This window comes from Anser anser, assembly GCF_964211835.1.
Source record: "Anser anser genome assembly, chromosome: 1".
Classification (NCBI taxonomy): Eukaryota; Metazoa; Chordata; class Aves; order Anseriformes; family Anatidae; genus Anser; species Anser anser.
The window spans coordinates 52,224,686-52,241,718 of NC_139720.1; the positions used below are offsets into that span (position 1 = coordinate 52,224,686).

The 17,033-nt window shown below is 33.6% G+C and overlaps 1 protein-coding gene across 14 annotated transcripts in view; it reads right to left on the bottom strand.

Annotated features, from left to right (window-relative positions):
* Positions 1–17,033, bottom strand: part of LRRIQ1 (leucine rich repeats and IQ motif containing 1) — a 112,453-nt gene that overhangs the window by 91,008 nt on the left and 4,412 nt on the right. For 12 of the 14 annotated variants that reach the window (XM_083843655.1, XM_083843654.1, XM_083843658.1 and 9 more), the window contains 8 exons: positions 16,005–16,110; positions 15,042–15,271; positions 13,722–13,796; positions 12,336–13,544; positions 11,248–11,400; positions 9,659–9,809; positions 4,610–4,803; positions 3,858–3,985 (listed from right to left, as the gene is read on the bottom strand). In XM_083843655.1, coding sequence (XP_083699781.1) covers positions 3,858–3,985; positions 4,610–4,803; positions 9,659–9,809; positions 11,248–11,400; positions 12,336–13,544; positions 13,722–13,796; positions 15,042–15,271; positions 16,005–16,110 — 2,246 coding nt within the window. The remainder of the gene's footprint in view (positions 1–3,857; positions 3,986–4,609; positions 4,804–9,658; positions 9,810–11,247; positions 11,401–12,335; positions 13,545–13,721; positions 13,797–15,041; positions 15,272–16,004; positions 16,111–17,033) is intronic. The other 2 variants (XM_083843656.1, XM_083843652.1) reach the window with 2 other exon arrangements.

The window sequence follows — 17,033 nt, forward strand, 5'->3', positions numbered from 1 at the left end:
ATAAAGATTGCTTTTTAAAACACAAATAGCATTAACTCCTCAGGATGATCCAAATCTTGCTGTGCATCAGCTTTTCCCCAGAAAGTTGTCACTGATGTTAATGAGCAAGAAGGAGGGAAAGGCAACTAAAAAACAAATTTATGTTAATCTAGATCTTTAAGTAATGTTTATTTCTCTTTCATACTTTAAAAAAATAATAACATTTTAATTTGCAATATTTGCCATATTTGTAAGTCAGAATCAAACATAATACAGGAAATCTAAAAGTCACTTGTTTCCTGAGTACTCTGTTAGGCAGTATGCTTCATCAGTATTGTCCACGGTGCTACACTCTTGGAAATAAACACAAGACCAGCAAAGAATTAATGAAAATGACAAACAAATCTAGACCAATAAGGGGTGTGTAGGGATGATGACAGTATAAATACAGTATACATACAATATAAATACAGGATAGTTTATTCATGACTGACTGAATTCAACATCCAATGACACATGTATTGTGACAGCTCTGGAAAATCTGTCAAATTCTGAAAACAGAATGGCTTGCAGTGACAATAAGAAATTAAGTTAAAAACACACATACCATGTATATTTAAGTAGTGAGAACAATATGTATCAAGAATTCAGAATTAGCTGCTTTTTAGCATTTCTATAATAAGCCTATTAAAAATGGCATGTATTTAGTTGCAAAAACAAGAGCAACAAGTTCACAAAGAATTTGATCCTGTCAAACCAGCTTCCCAGAAAAGGAATTTTTGCAGCTGACGGTATTTTTTTTTTTTAATATTAAATTCTTATCTACCACACTTAGGTTACAAAACAAAACAATAATAATAAAAAAAACTTTGGAATATTATAACAGAAATTAAGAGGGATAAATTTGTCTATTCTCAAGTTGCACAAAAAGTGTAAGGACTACTTGAACAGTAGATTGATTTGGTGTCTCACTGTAAAACTTTTATATGAAGAAGAAATTAACCAGTAAGCTACATAATTGTGATTACATGTAAATATAAATCTCACATGAATTCTTACTGCATATTAAATATGTAATAATTTTAGTTCCAGTGGAAAGATTTTTCTCTCCTACACCTAAACCTTTATCTACCATATCAAAAAAAAATAAATCCTTTTTTAAACTAACTTATTGTTTGTGTTCTGCAGCTGCTCCAAAAAGAGAGCACAGATCTTCATAGTCCCAATTCTGCAGTAATCAAGTCAAGAGGGTATTCACATTGTACACTGACCTGCTATATGCCTCGCACATGAAAACCACAGTAAAACACTTAATAAAAGCATAAATGGTAATACTGCTGCCATTTTTATATTTGATGAACATGTAGTTCATCACTACATGCCATAATTCCTTGTTGCTATATCGTAGGTTTAAAACAATTTGGAGTTTTATCTTTAGCAATTTTGGCGTTTATGAGAGAGACAAAACATCTCAGAAATAAAAAATATTGTAAATTAGCATAAGAATTTTCTTTTTACAGTACTACATTTTTAGAAAAAACACAGATTCACAGTATTATCACTATATGGGCTTCCTGCAACCAGTAAAAAGGAAATGGCACTCAGTGTACACTTTACAAACAAAAACAAACAAACAAACAAAAAAACCCACCCAAAACCCATAAAATTGCACTAGCTATAGGATAAAAGTAAAAAAACAGTTTTTCTTTCAACAGCTTACACCATTACATTCACTGTTGCTATACAGAACATCAAGTTACTCATGCACATGCATATGGAGCTGCTTATAAGTGTGTAAGTGCTTGTAAGAGTGAGTGCAACAGAGCAGGCTACTGAAATCCCAGGAATATGAAGGCCTTTAATGTGCATTTAAGGCTATCTTGTCCTGTTTGTCCCAAAGATTTGAGATAAGATTTGAGATACATAAAGGAAAGAAAGGGATTTTTTTGCTGTTATTTGTATCACATCCAGTTTGCTCATGCATAAATACTTGCTTTCTCCTAGTCCATCAGAAGACATTCAGCATCTCAATGAAGGCACTGGACAAACAAAGTAAGCATTGGAATGGAGAATAAAAAACCTAAGATCATGGGACGGGCAAGTGGTACATCTACACGGCCAGCCCAGCACAACCTAGATCTTGAGGCTGCATTCAAGCTGTGGCTGAAACTGGGCTCTTAGGTTTGCTGTCTCACTAGCGGGCACATCGGGTGTTCCAGCAGTACTGTAAACATGTCATTATACACAACATAGTCACATCTTAATGTGGGAAGAAAAAAAAAAAAAAGGAGAAAACTACAAGAAGATAGAGCCACATTACTGCCTGTTCCATAAAAAGCTGAACAGGTCAGGAAAAACAAACAAACAAACAAACAAACAAACAAATACACACACACAAAAACCAACCAAACAAGAAAAAAAAACGAAGCAAAGAACATGAATGAAATCAATACGTGTGATTTGGAATTTTACACTTAACAGATAATGACCTTGCTAGTCGCAGGCACGAAGCTTATCCAAACTCCAGAGGAACTTAAAAAATTTAAAAAGTTTTAAAACTTAAGGACTAGATTCTGTAAATATAAATAACTAGGTGTTATATTTATGTGTATGAACTTATATGCATTCTTCTTCATTAGAGATGATTGAAAAGAATCTGTTTATAAAAAATTATAAAAAATATAGGTTGCATTTTCTTAAATAGTATTAATTTTCCACAAAGGGCATTCCTTATAAAAGGACTCAGACTTATAAATCTATTCTCCCACAGGCTCACAGATACAGCTGACTCTGCTGAACTACTGTCACCAAGGATGGGATTCTTCTGTTCAAATTTTGTTCACACCAACTACATGTGAGCTAATTGTCCAGACTCTGTCAATAGTCAATGAAGACGAACAGTCACTTGTAGGGTATGATTTGTCTCAAAGCAAATGTCTAGAAATGGTAGATGAATCACACGCTAAAACAACTCCTCTTCATTAACTCGAGTGCTGAATGATTAGTTCAGAGTGTATATTCAGAGTGTAACGTGTGCAATGGTATATTCTATGTGTTTAGGTGAGAAATCCCATTCAGAGTAAACACATCACAATATTGAAAAAAAAAATAAATTTACAAGCAAAATTCATTTCACTACCAACACAAAGTAAACTATAATTGTTCCTTTTTAAATTTTTTTGTTAGCTCAATATAAGTGTAGGAAGGAGTCAGGAGGAAAAATAAAATAAAAATCAGAATTTTGACTCCTGAAAATACCATCATTCTAATTCTGCAGATGTACAGAATATTTTATAAAATGGAAAAGAAACCTGATTATGTAGTACTTCAACACATGATCTAGTTTTATACTGCTTGTCTTGACCCCGCTTTATTATTCTGTATCTTCAAACTGAACCGTAACAGTGAAGAATGAAAGCAGATATGCAGTACTAAAATTTGGTTTGGGGGGCATTAATATATCATGTATATGAAATAAAAAACAGCCTAATGAACATTCAAACTTGTACTATTTAGCTCTAGCAGTTATACTTAAAATAGCCTTCAAAGTCTGTTTTGAATAAACTAGATGAGAAATATGAAGTTTGACAGACAAACTCTCAAAACAATTGCTAAAGAAACACCATGGTTTTAATAATGCTGCAATGCTCAAAAATTATTTTCATATAACATCTAATAGAAAAAATTACTTTTCGTAGTTATTGCTGTTTCAAATTTTCTTAGCTGAAGGTGGCCAATGCCATTACTTGTCAACCACATACTTTCAAAGTATGGAAAAGATGGTGATATTTTAAGCATACTGAGAATTATACTTTTTAGATAAGTGTTAGAAAATTCCTCTGTATCAACTTCATAAAGGAAAAATATTTCTTGTTTACCTATTTTGAGACAGTGAAACAATCTGCAACAGAGGCAACCAATACAAAGAAAGCATTTTCATAGCAGAAATGCTATTATCATCCAAATACAGTTCTCTTAGCAGAACATGATTTTCCAGCCTTGGAAGCTAAATAGAGAAGAAAAGGTTATTTAAAATTAATGTAAATTAGAGAAACAACAATGGAATGCTTACCATATGCTTTTCATCAATCATTACTAAATAGAAGTAAAAAACACATTTTGGATATATGTATCATTTTCTTATTATGTATATTAGGCGTTAAATATTTTTCAATGTCCTCTACGTAATCTGAACAGTCAATATAAATTAAAAAAAAAAAAGTGGGGAGTCATTTAGCAAACTACTTTTCTATTATACATGTTGCAGCAAAAAATTTCAACTTCTGGAGAATCAGCATTCATGAAATCAACCTAAATTACTACTTATTTGTAATGACAATAGTACTTCATTACATTTTAAACAGAGAATAACACATAAACCAAGGAGGGAAATATAATAATTGAAGGGCCAATTTTTCAAGGACTTAGGAGCAAGAAAAAAACTTTACCGCTGCAAGCCATTTTTAACTTTGAAAAGTCTCTCTCTAAAAGGAGAACAAAACAAAACAACAAAAAAACAGAACAAAAAAACCACCCCAGGCAAACAGAGCACATGATGAACATTCTGAATAACACTACTGTTAACAAAGATGTATGTACAATAAAGATCCACTTAATTCAAAGCTTTTACCTCCTGTAGGTTATTGCCTTGTAACTTCAGAATTTGAAGTAGTCCACAACTCTCAATGCCTTCAATTTGTGTGAGATGATTAAAAGAGCAGTCTAGGTGTATGAGAGTAGGTGCTTCACAAAGACCTTTTGTGCTAATTAATTGATTATGATCCACATTTAATTGCTGAAGGTTTTTCAGTGACTCCAAACCACCTGAAAATTAAAGGTTTTAGCTGAGTTAAGCCATTCTGAAATCATAATAAAAAAAAAAAAAGTCTGGTTTTCGAGTACCAAGAAAATTCTAAAGTTTCAACGTATTCATATTATATATAGTAACAATATTAGTCCTATACTTTAAAAAATACTCTATTTTGACACTATCAAATAAGCAGTGTGTACAGGTGATAAACTTCTGATCCTATTAACTAAGCAATAATAATAGTTCAGAACCCCTTTAGAACTTCTGTTGGAACAGAACATTCTTTAAATTCTAAACTGCGCTTACTGTGCTTGAGGACTTTATAACCTATTCTGAATCCATCAGCTCTATGAAACACTAACAGCTCTCTTAAGATCACCCCCGGAAATGGAAACAGTATTTCTTTAAAAGTTAATTTTAATTATTTATTTTTAAAATGTTTTTAGAAAGCTATCAGCAAGGTGAGAATAAGTTGTATTAATAGCTAGGGCAGACCAGCATTATTAATGTAAATGCCTCCTGTTTAAGGACTTATATTACAAAGTAGTTTTTTTTTTCTTATGAAGAAATGAATAAAGAACTTTTATGAAGTACCTTCAAGTATAAACCTACACTTCTACAGCCGTTACACTCACAACAAACTTACTCTTACCAGCTATAGAGCAAGTACGTGTGATCCCTACAAAAAGATGCAAAGGAAAACGTTCTTTTGCCCATATTTATTTCAGAGTTTTTCACAAATCGTTCTCTTACAGTGGTAAAATCACACTCATTCCATGGTCTTACTATATGCTAGATGTTCTTTGATAGCTGCCTTTCTGGAGTACTAATGTGTCTGACTTGCTACAGGCCAAAGCAGTTTTTTCCTATATCTCTGTAGTAAAACTTCTTTGAGGGGGTATGCCTTAAAAAACACATTAAAAAAAAAAAAAAAGGAGTTTCTGATTTTACACTTCTTTCAGGTATTCTTCATAGGATTGTTTTATGTAATACTTAATCTCATCTTAATGCCACCAAAAGCTTCCCAAGTTCCCATAAGCAAGTTAGGCAAACTTTTGAATGTCTTTGTGATTATCCTCTGAGAAACATCTAGATTATAAAACTAAAGACCACATTGCCACTGAGGAAATTCTTTACTCAGAGTGGTGAGGCACTGGAACAAGTTGCCCAGAGAATCTGTGGATGCCCCATACCTGGAGGTGTTCAAGACCAAGTTGGATGAGGCCCTGAGCAACCTGATCTAGTAGGTGGCATCCCTGCCCATAGCACATAGTTGAAATAACATGTTCACCTGAAAAAGCATTGGATATTAAAGAGATAACATCCTATATCTAAACGAAATGTTATATATTCTAACTTCAAAACGGTGCTTCAGGAAATAAATATACAAATCTTTAATTATTCTGAAAGAATTTCAAACATACACGACATACTATCCTGATTGCAAGATCCTGTTCTGTATTTTCTCCCCCACTTTTTTTTTTTTCCTGGACAAAAACAAGAAGGGAACTAGCACCATCTAGTGGTCTCAAAACAATTTCCTTTCAGACAGTATTAACAGCTTCCAAAACTTCCTCACAAGAGCAGTCTTTACATTTCCACTATTAAGTTATCAGCATAGGAGTACTGGTAACTTTAAAAGCACTGAATTACCATGGAGTGGGACAGAGGACAAATTACACACAGAGTAAGACGAGTCAAAGAGTTAATAGAGGATCTGGAAATTTCATATTCTGCATACTGCACTAAGCATCTTTTTTACATCTTCTTCTGTCTTGTTTAATTAGACTAGAAGTAACTCTAAACAGACATGCCAAGGCTATATACAGTGGGATCACAATCTACTCTGGAACTATCAAATACATTCCAAGAGAAAAAATACAAGAGAGAGGATAATATAATACATGGTAGTTTAATGTTTCTTGTGTACACGTGCAAAATTAAAAATAAGCATGAAAGTCTTCTGCACGTTTCCAGTAGGTATTGTCTGTTTTACGTGATACAACCAACAACACCTATAGTGGTAAATGGGAAAATTTGTTCTGTTAAAAAAGCACATGGTTTCAGAAAGATTTGTAGAGAACCTTTAGGTAACTCTTAACAAATTGCTATGCACAGCTCCTGTCTATTAGCTATCAATGCAGTTCTGAAGTAACTTCTAGGTGCGACAAAGATGTGCTTTCTTAAAAATAATAATTCCAATGTAGCATTTAAGAGTATCCATAGTTACTCACTGCTATTCTTAGCACTACCAGGATTTTAGCCAACATACTATAACAGACATCCTAAGAAAGTGTATTCTATAATTAAAGTCAAAATGCTAGTTTTTGTGTAAGAAAATTTTTACATAAAGCATCCATCTTCCAAATACAAATGCACTGAAATTAAGTATATTGCTGACACAATGACTTAGTTTGTGAGCATGCAACCTTAAGTGGAAAAGCATAACAGACATATTTCTCATACTTTTACTGTTATGTTAAGGGTTTTCTGGCAACTCTCATTTTTCCCTCTACTGTATTTTAAATGAGGACAAAAAAAAAGAAAAAAGAAAAAAATGAAATCAGAATGTGCCTGATGTTTCCAACGATAAGTTAATAAATCACAAGTATTACGAATATAAATGTCTTTTTTTTTTTTTAGGGAAAACAAAATCACACACACACACAAAAAACAAACAAGAAAACAAAACAAGCCCTTTGTGAAAGCTGAATGAACAGAAAACACTGCACACTGTTGCAACTGTGAAAGGCAGATTCCAAGCTGATTTTTGTGAACATTTATTTAGCCACTCAAATTCATTAGAAACTTAGTTCACATAGCACCACATTGCACAAAACGGGAAGTACAAAAGTATTTTTACAGGATTTCCCTAGAAAGGATACTACATTCCACACAGATGCCACAGTCCTAAATTCATCCACCAATACTACTAATTACTAATAATTATTACTACTAATAATTCTTACAGTAATCTTGCCAACATTTCTATCAAGCATGGTACACGTGAAAGAATCTTACCCAGCATTATTGGCCACAAGCATACAAAGCCAGTATTTATATTCACTTTGTTTCATCTCTCCCCTTTGGGATATTGATATGCTTTTGTAGCAAGCATTGATATTCCAGCACCCTTATTCACAGGTAATATAAATTCTTCATAAACATTAACGTTTCAAATTTTCACAGATTAGCAAAAAATATTCAAAATATCAATATTAAACCTGCTAAATTTCCAGACTGTTTGTACAGGTTGGCTTTTTCTTCCCCCAAATTTCCTATTTCTCTTTCCTATACCATTGCCATCTATCACAGAATTGCAGTATTCATCTTCACACTGTTTCAATTTTTGTGGGTTTTTAACACAATGGAAAACACTTTATAAAACTATTTCATGTGAATGTGTTTCACTCATCAGCTTAAAAACTGTTTTATGTTGTTTTCCTACTGTCCAGGTAGCTCTCTACTACACATACTTTAAAGAGAATTAACAGTCTAAATCAGGACAAAAGAAATCAAAAATTACAGTCTCTTTATCTCCTTTCCACTTCCAGCTCAGACTTCTTTCCAAATAATATCTTCAAACTCAGCACAAACCAAAAATACAACTAGAAATTCACCTTTTTAGTCTTCCCTAAACATTTTGCAATTCATACAGAATTGTTTCATCACATGCAATTTTTTCTTCATCATAAGAAAATACAATTTTATTTCAATTAATGAATCTCTGAAGATTTACTTCTGTTAAGATTATAATCCTCAAGTGATATAGTGATCTGTATTTTGTTGGCTTTTACAAATTCCACAGTATATCATGTACTAAAACCCAAGTCCCTACAGCCATAGGGAGGCTGCTAAATCTAGTTCCTTTCTATTTGCTGCACTATCTCCCTGGAGAAAATTTGCTCCTTTCTTTCTTGAGAGCTCCCTTTCCAGTAATGATCTGGTAATTTACTACTAGCTTTTCCCAACTGTTAATGTTGCTTTTGAGGGACTCCTAATGGTCTTCCCTCTGTATATGATTCTCAAGCAACAACAACAAAACTAGCTTCTCCATTGAGGTACAGCAAGGATCTCAGTTATTCTCACTGCACTGCTATTTCCTCACCTTTTGTCAGTTGAAAAGGCTCTGGATCCTCATTACATTTATACAGAATCTACATAACACAAGGCTCACCATACAGTATTTTTGGCTTGCCAGAAGCTGACCTACAATATCTACCCTATAGGCACTTCACAGGCAGAGAGGGAATAAAACAGGCAGAGAGGTAAATAGCTGTTCACTACATGAAAAATTCCTGTATGACCAACAGGTAACTCCTACTCCAAAGTTTTTATGTACTGATGCATCTGTTGAGGTGTCTGCAGTTATGTGAATTCTACCTGGTTGACTGCAGATAAATGGTACACCTGTTGCCTGCCATCTGTTGAACCTAAAAAATATAACTAATTGCATCTGTAAATATAGCAAGTGTTGGCATACTTGCTATGCCTATATGATTTGCATGACTGTATGCTAAACTCATTCTTTTCTCAGCTTTTGACCATTTATTTCTCATATTTTTTCAAAATTTTTTTGACCATACTTATTGGATCTGGGGGGTGGAATACATGGTAGTAGCTAAGCCATACTACAAGTAAATGTGAATTTGAGTGTGATTTAAAATGCAGGAGTTTTCTAATCCATTTCCTCATTCTCCTTGGGCTTAGCAGCTGGCTGGCCCTGAATCCAAAGGAAGCACAATCCTGAATATAAACAGCACAAATATTCTGCTATATAATAATGAAATAATATATAATATACATATACATAATAATATACATATAATATACAATAATAATGGAATAATTTTTCATTAATTTTCTTACCAATTCGAGTGATTCTATTGTAGGAAAGTTCAAGATTTTGGAGATTTATGCAGCCATCTAAGCCACAAACTGATGAAATACGGTTCTTATTCAGAATCAGAATACAGAGATTTTCTAGATTTTCACAGTCAATCATCTCAATGCTGTTTTCCTGAAACAAAGGAAAATAAGAATATTAATAGCATCTGAAGTGAAGCAACAGAATTAAGTGTAAAAATATGGTAGATTACCACCAGTGCTTATTTTTATCCCAAACTTTTAGCTAGGAGTAAGAACATTTCTATTTTTCCATTAAAACAATAATGTGTTTCTTTTCTGTTCTACTGGGATTGAACAAAGATATATTTTGCACTGCATTCTGGCTCTGAAAATGCCCAGTGAGGTAATTCTGTTTATTATTTAAAGTATAACATTAAAAACAAACAAACAAACAGTTTTGGAAGAGGCAATATTTTATCTAGATTTTTTTTGCTTATAAATACCAATCTTAGAAAGACTGGAAGTTTAGACATGCGTATTATGTTCTCATATTAGTATTTTTCTTTTATGTTTTGAGGTACCCCAAATTAAGAGATCTCAAAATTTACATTCTGAATAGATAAGCAAATTGGGAAAAGGACACAAGTATTTCAACCTACCCTGTTGCCCAGCTCTAATCACTCGACAGACAACACTCCTTTTAAGTACATTTATTATCAGCTCTCTTCTCAGAATTATATTATTTAAATAAATAGATAAATAAACAAAAACACAGTGGAAAGAACAGCAGTTGCTGGGCAAGTAGAGACATTCAAGACTATTATAAATAACAAATAAGTACATTAATAATAATTAACTTTCTTATGAATTGGTGTTGTTAAAAGACAAGAAAAAAATGTAAAAAGAGTTGTTTCATATAAATCATAAAGTTCCAGAGCCAAGATATGTCATATAGCAAAGTGTTTTCTTTAGTCATTAAGAGTTAAATTTACAATGCCTTGTTAGACAATGTACAGTAAAAAGTACCCAGAGATTATGCCTTTAGTAGTATGTCATTTCATTCCTTGAGCATGTATGTGATTTTCACTAATATCCATGGTGTGTATTGCAAAGGACTCTCTCCTACGTACTCCTCCCTAAACTGTGCTATGGTGAACAGCACCTACCCATTCATTAATCAGACAGACTGAGATAATGAAGATATATCACCAAGCCATACTAATTCTAGACTGATACTATCATGCACTTTTCTTAGTATACTTTGACTCTTCTGTGGTATGTTGTTTTAGTAATGCATACTGCTATATACAACCCAAATCTGCCGCTGTAACTGTTCATTTTTGGGAGTACATTGTTGATATTCCTACGCTTTTAAAGCACTAAAGGCTACATGCTGCAGCAGCAGCAGCAAACCACAGACTTTGACCTTTTCCAGGTAGAAATGGTCAGGCTGATGCTTGGACTTGGTGATTCTGAAGGTCTTTTACAATGTAGATGATTGTATGTTTCTATGATTCTATATTCGTTTGGATGCAATTGCATAACCACCTGAGCAGCAAAATCAACAGTTTTCACTCCAGTTATGATAAAGAATCAAATATGACTGATACCTCCACGTTGATATACTTCAGATCTTTGCAGCTACTTAGCCCATCCAGTGCAACTAGCCCACAGCGTCTCAGAGTCAAAACTTGAAGATTTGAACACTCAGACAATGTTGAGAGGCTACAAGCTGGCAAATCTTCAAGCGTTAGTTCTGTGACCTACATGTATTTGATGATAAATAAGATTAATTGTTGCTGTATGGAACATATCATTATACAATGTCACATGTCTTTAAAAAGAGAGAGAAAAACTACTTTTTACTAGCACTTTAGAAAATGCAAGCAACAAATATGTTAACCTTTTCATACAGATGGGTCTGATCTGTTAAACAGGAAAAGATATTATAAAAATGTTTGGTTTTAACATCCACACTAAGACAAATAAAACTGATGTTCTACTAATGATATTGAATTTGAATGGATGGAAGATTAAAACTAAGAAAAACAATTAATAATATGACTTGCTTCTCATCATGCTATCATAAATAAAGAGTGAGTGCGCAAGAACAAATGAAAATAGTTCAGTCAGAAACGAGTATGCAGTCCGGTATGTCATCTCAGACTGGATATGAAGAGGAGAGCACAGAGCAAGCATACAGGGATACTCAGTGCTGGGAACCAACAGGTGTTCTTTATAGCAAAACACCATCTGTAAGCTGATCAGCAATGTCTTGCTTCTGGAAGCGACTAGTCTTCACAAAACTCTGAAGAGGATAAACGAGCAAGAGATGAAATACAGAGCCTTATACAACGGCAAAACCATTTTAATTTAGCTAAAGTTAGGAGCTGGAAGCTCCTGCCTTTTACAGTCTTAAGATGCTATCAGTCATCTGAAGACACACCAGTCTGCTCCACAATGCTCACAGGAATTCAAACATCATTCTCATTGCCCTTATCTTGCATTCGTGCAGAGGAACAACTCCCACTGAGATCTATATCCTACCCAACAATAATTTTCTCCTCTTCCAAAACAGCATTCTGCTGTAAAAAAAAAAAAAAAAAAAACAAACCAAACAACAACAACACAAAAACTAAAAATACCAAAATGTAGTGAAAGTTTAGCTTCCCATTTCATTCTAAATCTGTATAGTTACCTGCTGCAGAGTACTCCAAGGGCCACTGTGCATTATCTTTTGTATACTTAATGGAAGCATCTTGCTAACTGAAGTTTTCCTTGGTCGTTTTTTAATATTTGATTTCTTTCTTTTGTTTTCCTCATATATTTTAGACCATGATTTACACGTGTTCATCCAGTTTATTCTCTTTTTTTCAATATCATCAGGCAGAATTAGTTTATTGGAATGATCAGTGGCTTCTTGAATTGTGTCCCAGTTCTCCCTGACTTCCTTATTAGCATCTTCCACTAGAAACACAGATATCTTTGTTGTTCCAGACTGATAAAATTTATCTTTGACTTCTCTATTATCAGCATTTGACTGGATATTTGATGGACTGCTGCGTGTATCATTGGCTGTATTTTCTACCACGTCAGTAGCTCCAAAATCAACAGATTCATGCTTCGAAGTATTCACACCTGAAGCTTTATTAAGTTCTCTAGTTTGTGAGTAATTTTCTTCTATACATATTACTGAATTCATATATATGTTTTCATTATTTACTTGAGAAGAGTCTTCCTTCTTCTCAGAACTTAGTATATTTGTTGGTGTCAATTTTCCTTCTGTAGGAATCATCCAATTATTTGTTTCATCCATCAATTCAGTCTGTTTTACTTTTTGTTCCTCTATTTGCTTTTTTAGTTCCTTTTTCTCTTCTATTATTACTTTCCTATTTTCTGTCTGTTCCTCTTTTATGCTTTCTTTGTTGTCTTCTCCAGTTTCAGTCATCATAGCTTTTGCTATTTTTTCTCTTGATCTTCTCTGTTCTTCTCTTCTTATTTGCAGCTGTTTTTCTCTTTCAAGTCTCAGACTTGCTTTCTTTTTCTCATATTCCTCACGCCTCCTTACTTGTTCCAAATATTTCTCTCTTTCTAGTTCTCCTTGCCTCCTTTTTTCCTCTTCTTTTTTTTGACTCCTTTCTTCCATTCGCCTTTTCATTTTTTCCTCTTTTACCTTAATTTCTCTCTCATTTTCTTCTTGTGCTTTCTTTGCCTTTTGTATTTTATCTTTCCATTCTTTTAAGATAGGAACATATTTTTTACGGACTAAAAGTGTTCTGAATCTAGCCTGGATTTTCACAGCCGCTGTATTCCTTTGTTCTGCCAGGCGTTTTCTTTCTTTTTCTTTCTGCTCTTCAGAGGCCTTCTTCTCCTCTTCCATTTGCAACTGTAGTTTCATGATCAATTCCTATGACAAAACAACAACTGGGAAAGACTTCAAACACTTTTAAAATAAGACACGTATTAGCATAGTTTTACTATTAATAAAGAGTATCTGGTGTATTGACTGTTACAGAATAACATTCATTCTCAAATATGACAGTAGCTTCACAGTATTTGACAAAATCTCATTGTACAACCTTACCTCATGTTGCATCATTTTGTCTCTCCAAGCTTTCTTTTCCTTCTGTAACTCATCTTCCATCACAGTTTGTTGTTTCTGTACAATAAATCAACTAAAATAAATACTGTATAAAGCCTATTGTACAAAACATCCTCTCTTCAAACTCCCATAACTTGACTTTACAATCATCCACTTTGGTGAATGTCTGAATTCAGATGAGAAACTCAGGTGTGTGAGTATTAAAATAAACCTGACACTCAGATCGATAATAGCAGATTTGGTCATGTACTGAAAGATGCATAACATCAGAGAGTTAGCATCTTGGTATTTGGCCCAAACAACTGCCACCTTCCCCTATACTGTACTACTTCAAATTTCGCCCTATTACTGAAAATGAAAACCATGCTAACGAAACCAACATTCAAAGACCAGGTACATTACAGCAACAGAACAGAAACAGAAGTTCTGAAAGTAGCACGAAAAATCACTCTGTGACGGTATGTTACTGATAATCCTACAATCTTTCAAACAGGAATTTTGTTCAGTGAATGTACTGGGTCTGGCTGGCATGGAGTTAACTTTCCCTGCAGCGGCCCATACAATGCTGTGCTCTGCCCTGATATCACACCAATGCTTTGTCTATTGCTGAGCAGTGCTGGCACAGCATCAAGACTCCCCTAACCCCTCCCCCCACCACCACCAAAGCCAGTAGGCTGGAGGTGGGCAAGAAGTGGGGAGGGGACATCACCAGGGCAGCTGACCTAAACCGACCAAAGGGATAAGCAAGTCAAAATGGGAGTCATATTCTGTTTTGATGGAACTCAGTAGATGAAGCCTGACTCAGCCTTCCAGACATAGACAAGAAAAGGGAATATAGTAACTTCTACCCAGATGAAGAACAACCTGAGCTAAACTGAATTTCGTTCAAATTACTTCAATCTAATATTTAGATTTTTCATCTAAACGTGAAATAGGGGTGAGAGGTCAAAAGTATTTTCCAATAAGGTACTGTGAGCACTGTTTGTTTGTGAGTAATTTAGCACAACATTTCCAGTACTTTCGCTGGTATCATATAGTGAAAATTCAGTACAGGCAAAGCCTGAAGAATAATTTACCATTTAACATAGTAAATCAATTCACTGTTTATCAAAGAAACAAACAAAAAAAAAAAGGAATCCCAACAGAAGATGGTACTTATGTCTTATGCTTTCCTTTGGTTATCACAAGCAGATAGTTTAGGATGGTCATACCGTTTGTGATAATACTCTCTTTTTTGCATTAAATCTTGAATTCAATTGATCTAGGTGGCAACAACATATTGGCTTAAGTATCATTAATTACCTTGTGCAGAAGCTCTAACTCCATTCTTTCAGACTCAAATTCCTCCAGACGCTGCACCCTTCTGGCATGTTCTTCTTCATTCTCTTTTTCCTGTGCTTCCCTCTCAGCTTTCCACTTTTTCCTCTTCTCATCTTCAAGCTCAGTTTGTCTTTTCTCCCACTGCTCTAATTCTTGTCTACATTTTTCTTCTATTTCAGGATAAGTAAGGCTTATGCTCAGTTCAACATCAGCTACAAATTTGTAATCAACCAAGCAAACATTTTATTTAATTTAATAATAAGCATTGGAGGAGAATAAATGGTACTTATGCATTAACAAGAAAATACAACAAAAATGATCTTGTGCTGATATAGCCAGCAATATATATCCCCATGGAAATCGGAACTACAAGTCTTTTCTATTACTGATGTCTTTTATAATCATGATGGGCACTTACTATTGCAACCTTTGATTCTGCCACAATTGTGCCTATTCTACCAATGCATATATCAGGATTACACATTGGCTTCAGGATAAATGCCTTCTGTGGCTATCAGAAGTTTTTTGTTTGTTTGTTTTATAATTGATCCACTCTACCCCAAAATATACAAAGGCCATGGTGAAGGGAAACATTCCTATGTGACTATAAAAAATAAAACAAGTTGCAGCCAAAGCACAACGTGCTTAGTGCCTCCAATCTGCCACTTGTATTTTTTTTTTATAATTATAATTATTTCAATCATTTTGGGGTAGTATTTTTTGAAACAAATTTCTATCAAGACATTGAAAAGAAAGATTGCATTGAGATCCTTAAATTAGATAAAAGCACAGACATTTCTCATGTACATCCAATCCCTGAAGTCTATTGCATATTGTAACATGCAATTCTTTACAAATAATATTATGATACTCATGAAAACAGAAAAGCAGAAAATAGTAATATGATGCTAAAGATCAACACAAACAAATAATGCATTTGCTTACCTGCAACAAAATGGTCATCAGTGACCACTTCTTCATTGGTGGACTGACTGCTATACCTAGGTGTTGTAGCAATCTGCAAATCTTCATTTTCAATTTCAAATAGTACCTAATATGGTTTAATATTGTCATTAAGAAACAAGCAACGAAATTTAAAAGCAGAACATTATAAAAATCCTCCATAACAAGAATAATCTTTCCATCATATGACAAGTATAATAATATGAAACTTACTGATGAATAGCATCCTTGGAAACTGAATAATGCAAGCACATCAGTCAAAAAATGTTTTCCAGAGTTAAGAAATACTGGAGCAATTCCCCAAAATCACAGTATTTTGTGAAGGATTATTTATATATAAATATTATTATTTTTTTAATGTATTTTGCATTTTGAACTGGAAAAATATGTATTTTGCATTTGGGTTTTTTTGTTTTACTTTCTATGGAAGTAAGAACTACATTTATGCATCAATGCTGTTCTAGACGTAGCCAAAGAACTAGTTACTTACTAAATTTTTAAGCAGTACATTTGAAACAAGGTTTGCTGTTTTTTTTTTTTGTTTTGTTTTGTTTTTTTATTGGCAAGAAGTAATCTATTCCTGCTTATTTATCATCTGTTCATCACATGCTTGGGATATACATTAATATTTGTAATACAGCTGAAGTCACAGTAATTAAAAAAAATAAAAAAGAGAAACAGTAATTTTGCTGTTTTAAACAATGGTCCTCTGAGAATAAAAATCCATGTTTGCAAAAAGTGATTAAATTAAACACACGTTTGTGTTTCTCTACAAACTTCAGCAAGGTATTCACTTTAATCCCATTAAAATATAAAAGAACTGAGGTTCATAACTCTTGATTTGTCCTTGAAAGTTACAGGCTTTATTATGTTAACATTTCCTATAAAATAACGAGATATATTAGGTACAAGATTAACAGTAACACATCCTCCAGTCATCATAAAAATAATAAGGCACTGATAAAGAAAATTTATTCCAAATTTTAAATCTTATAGATACGGTGTATTACA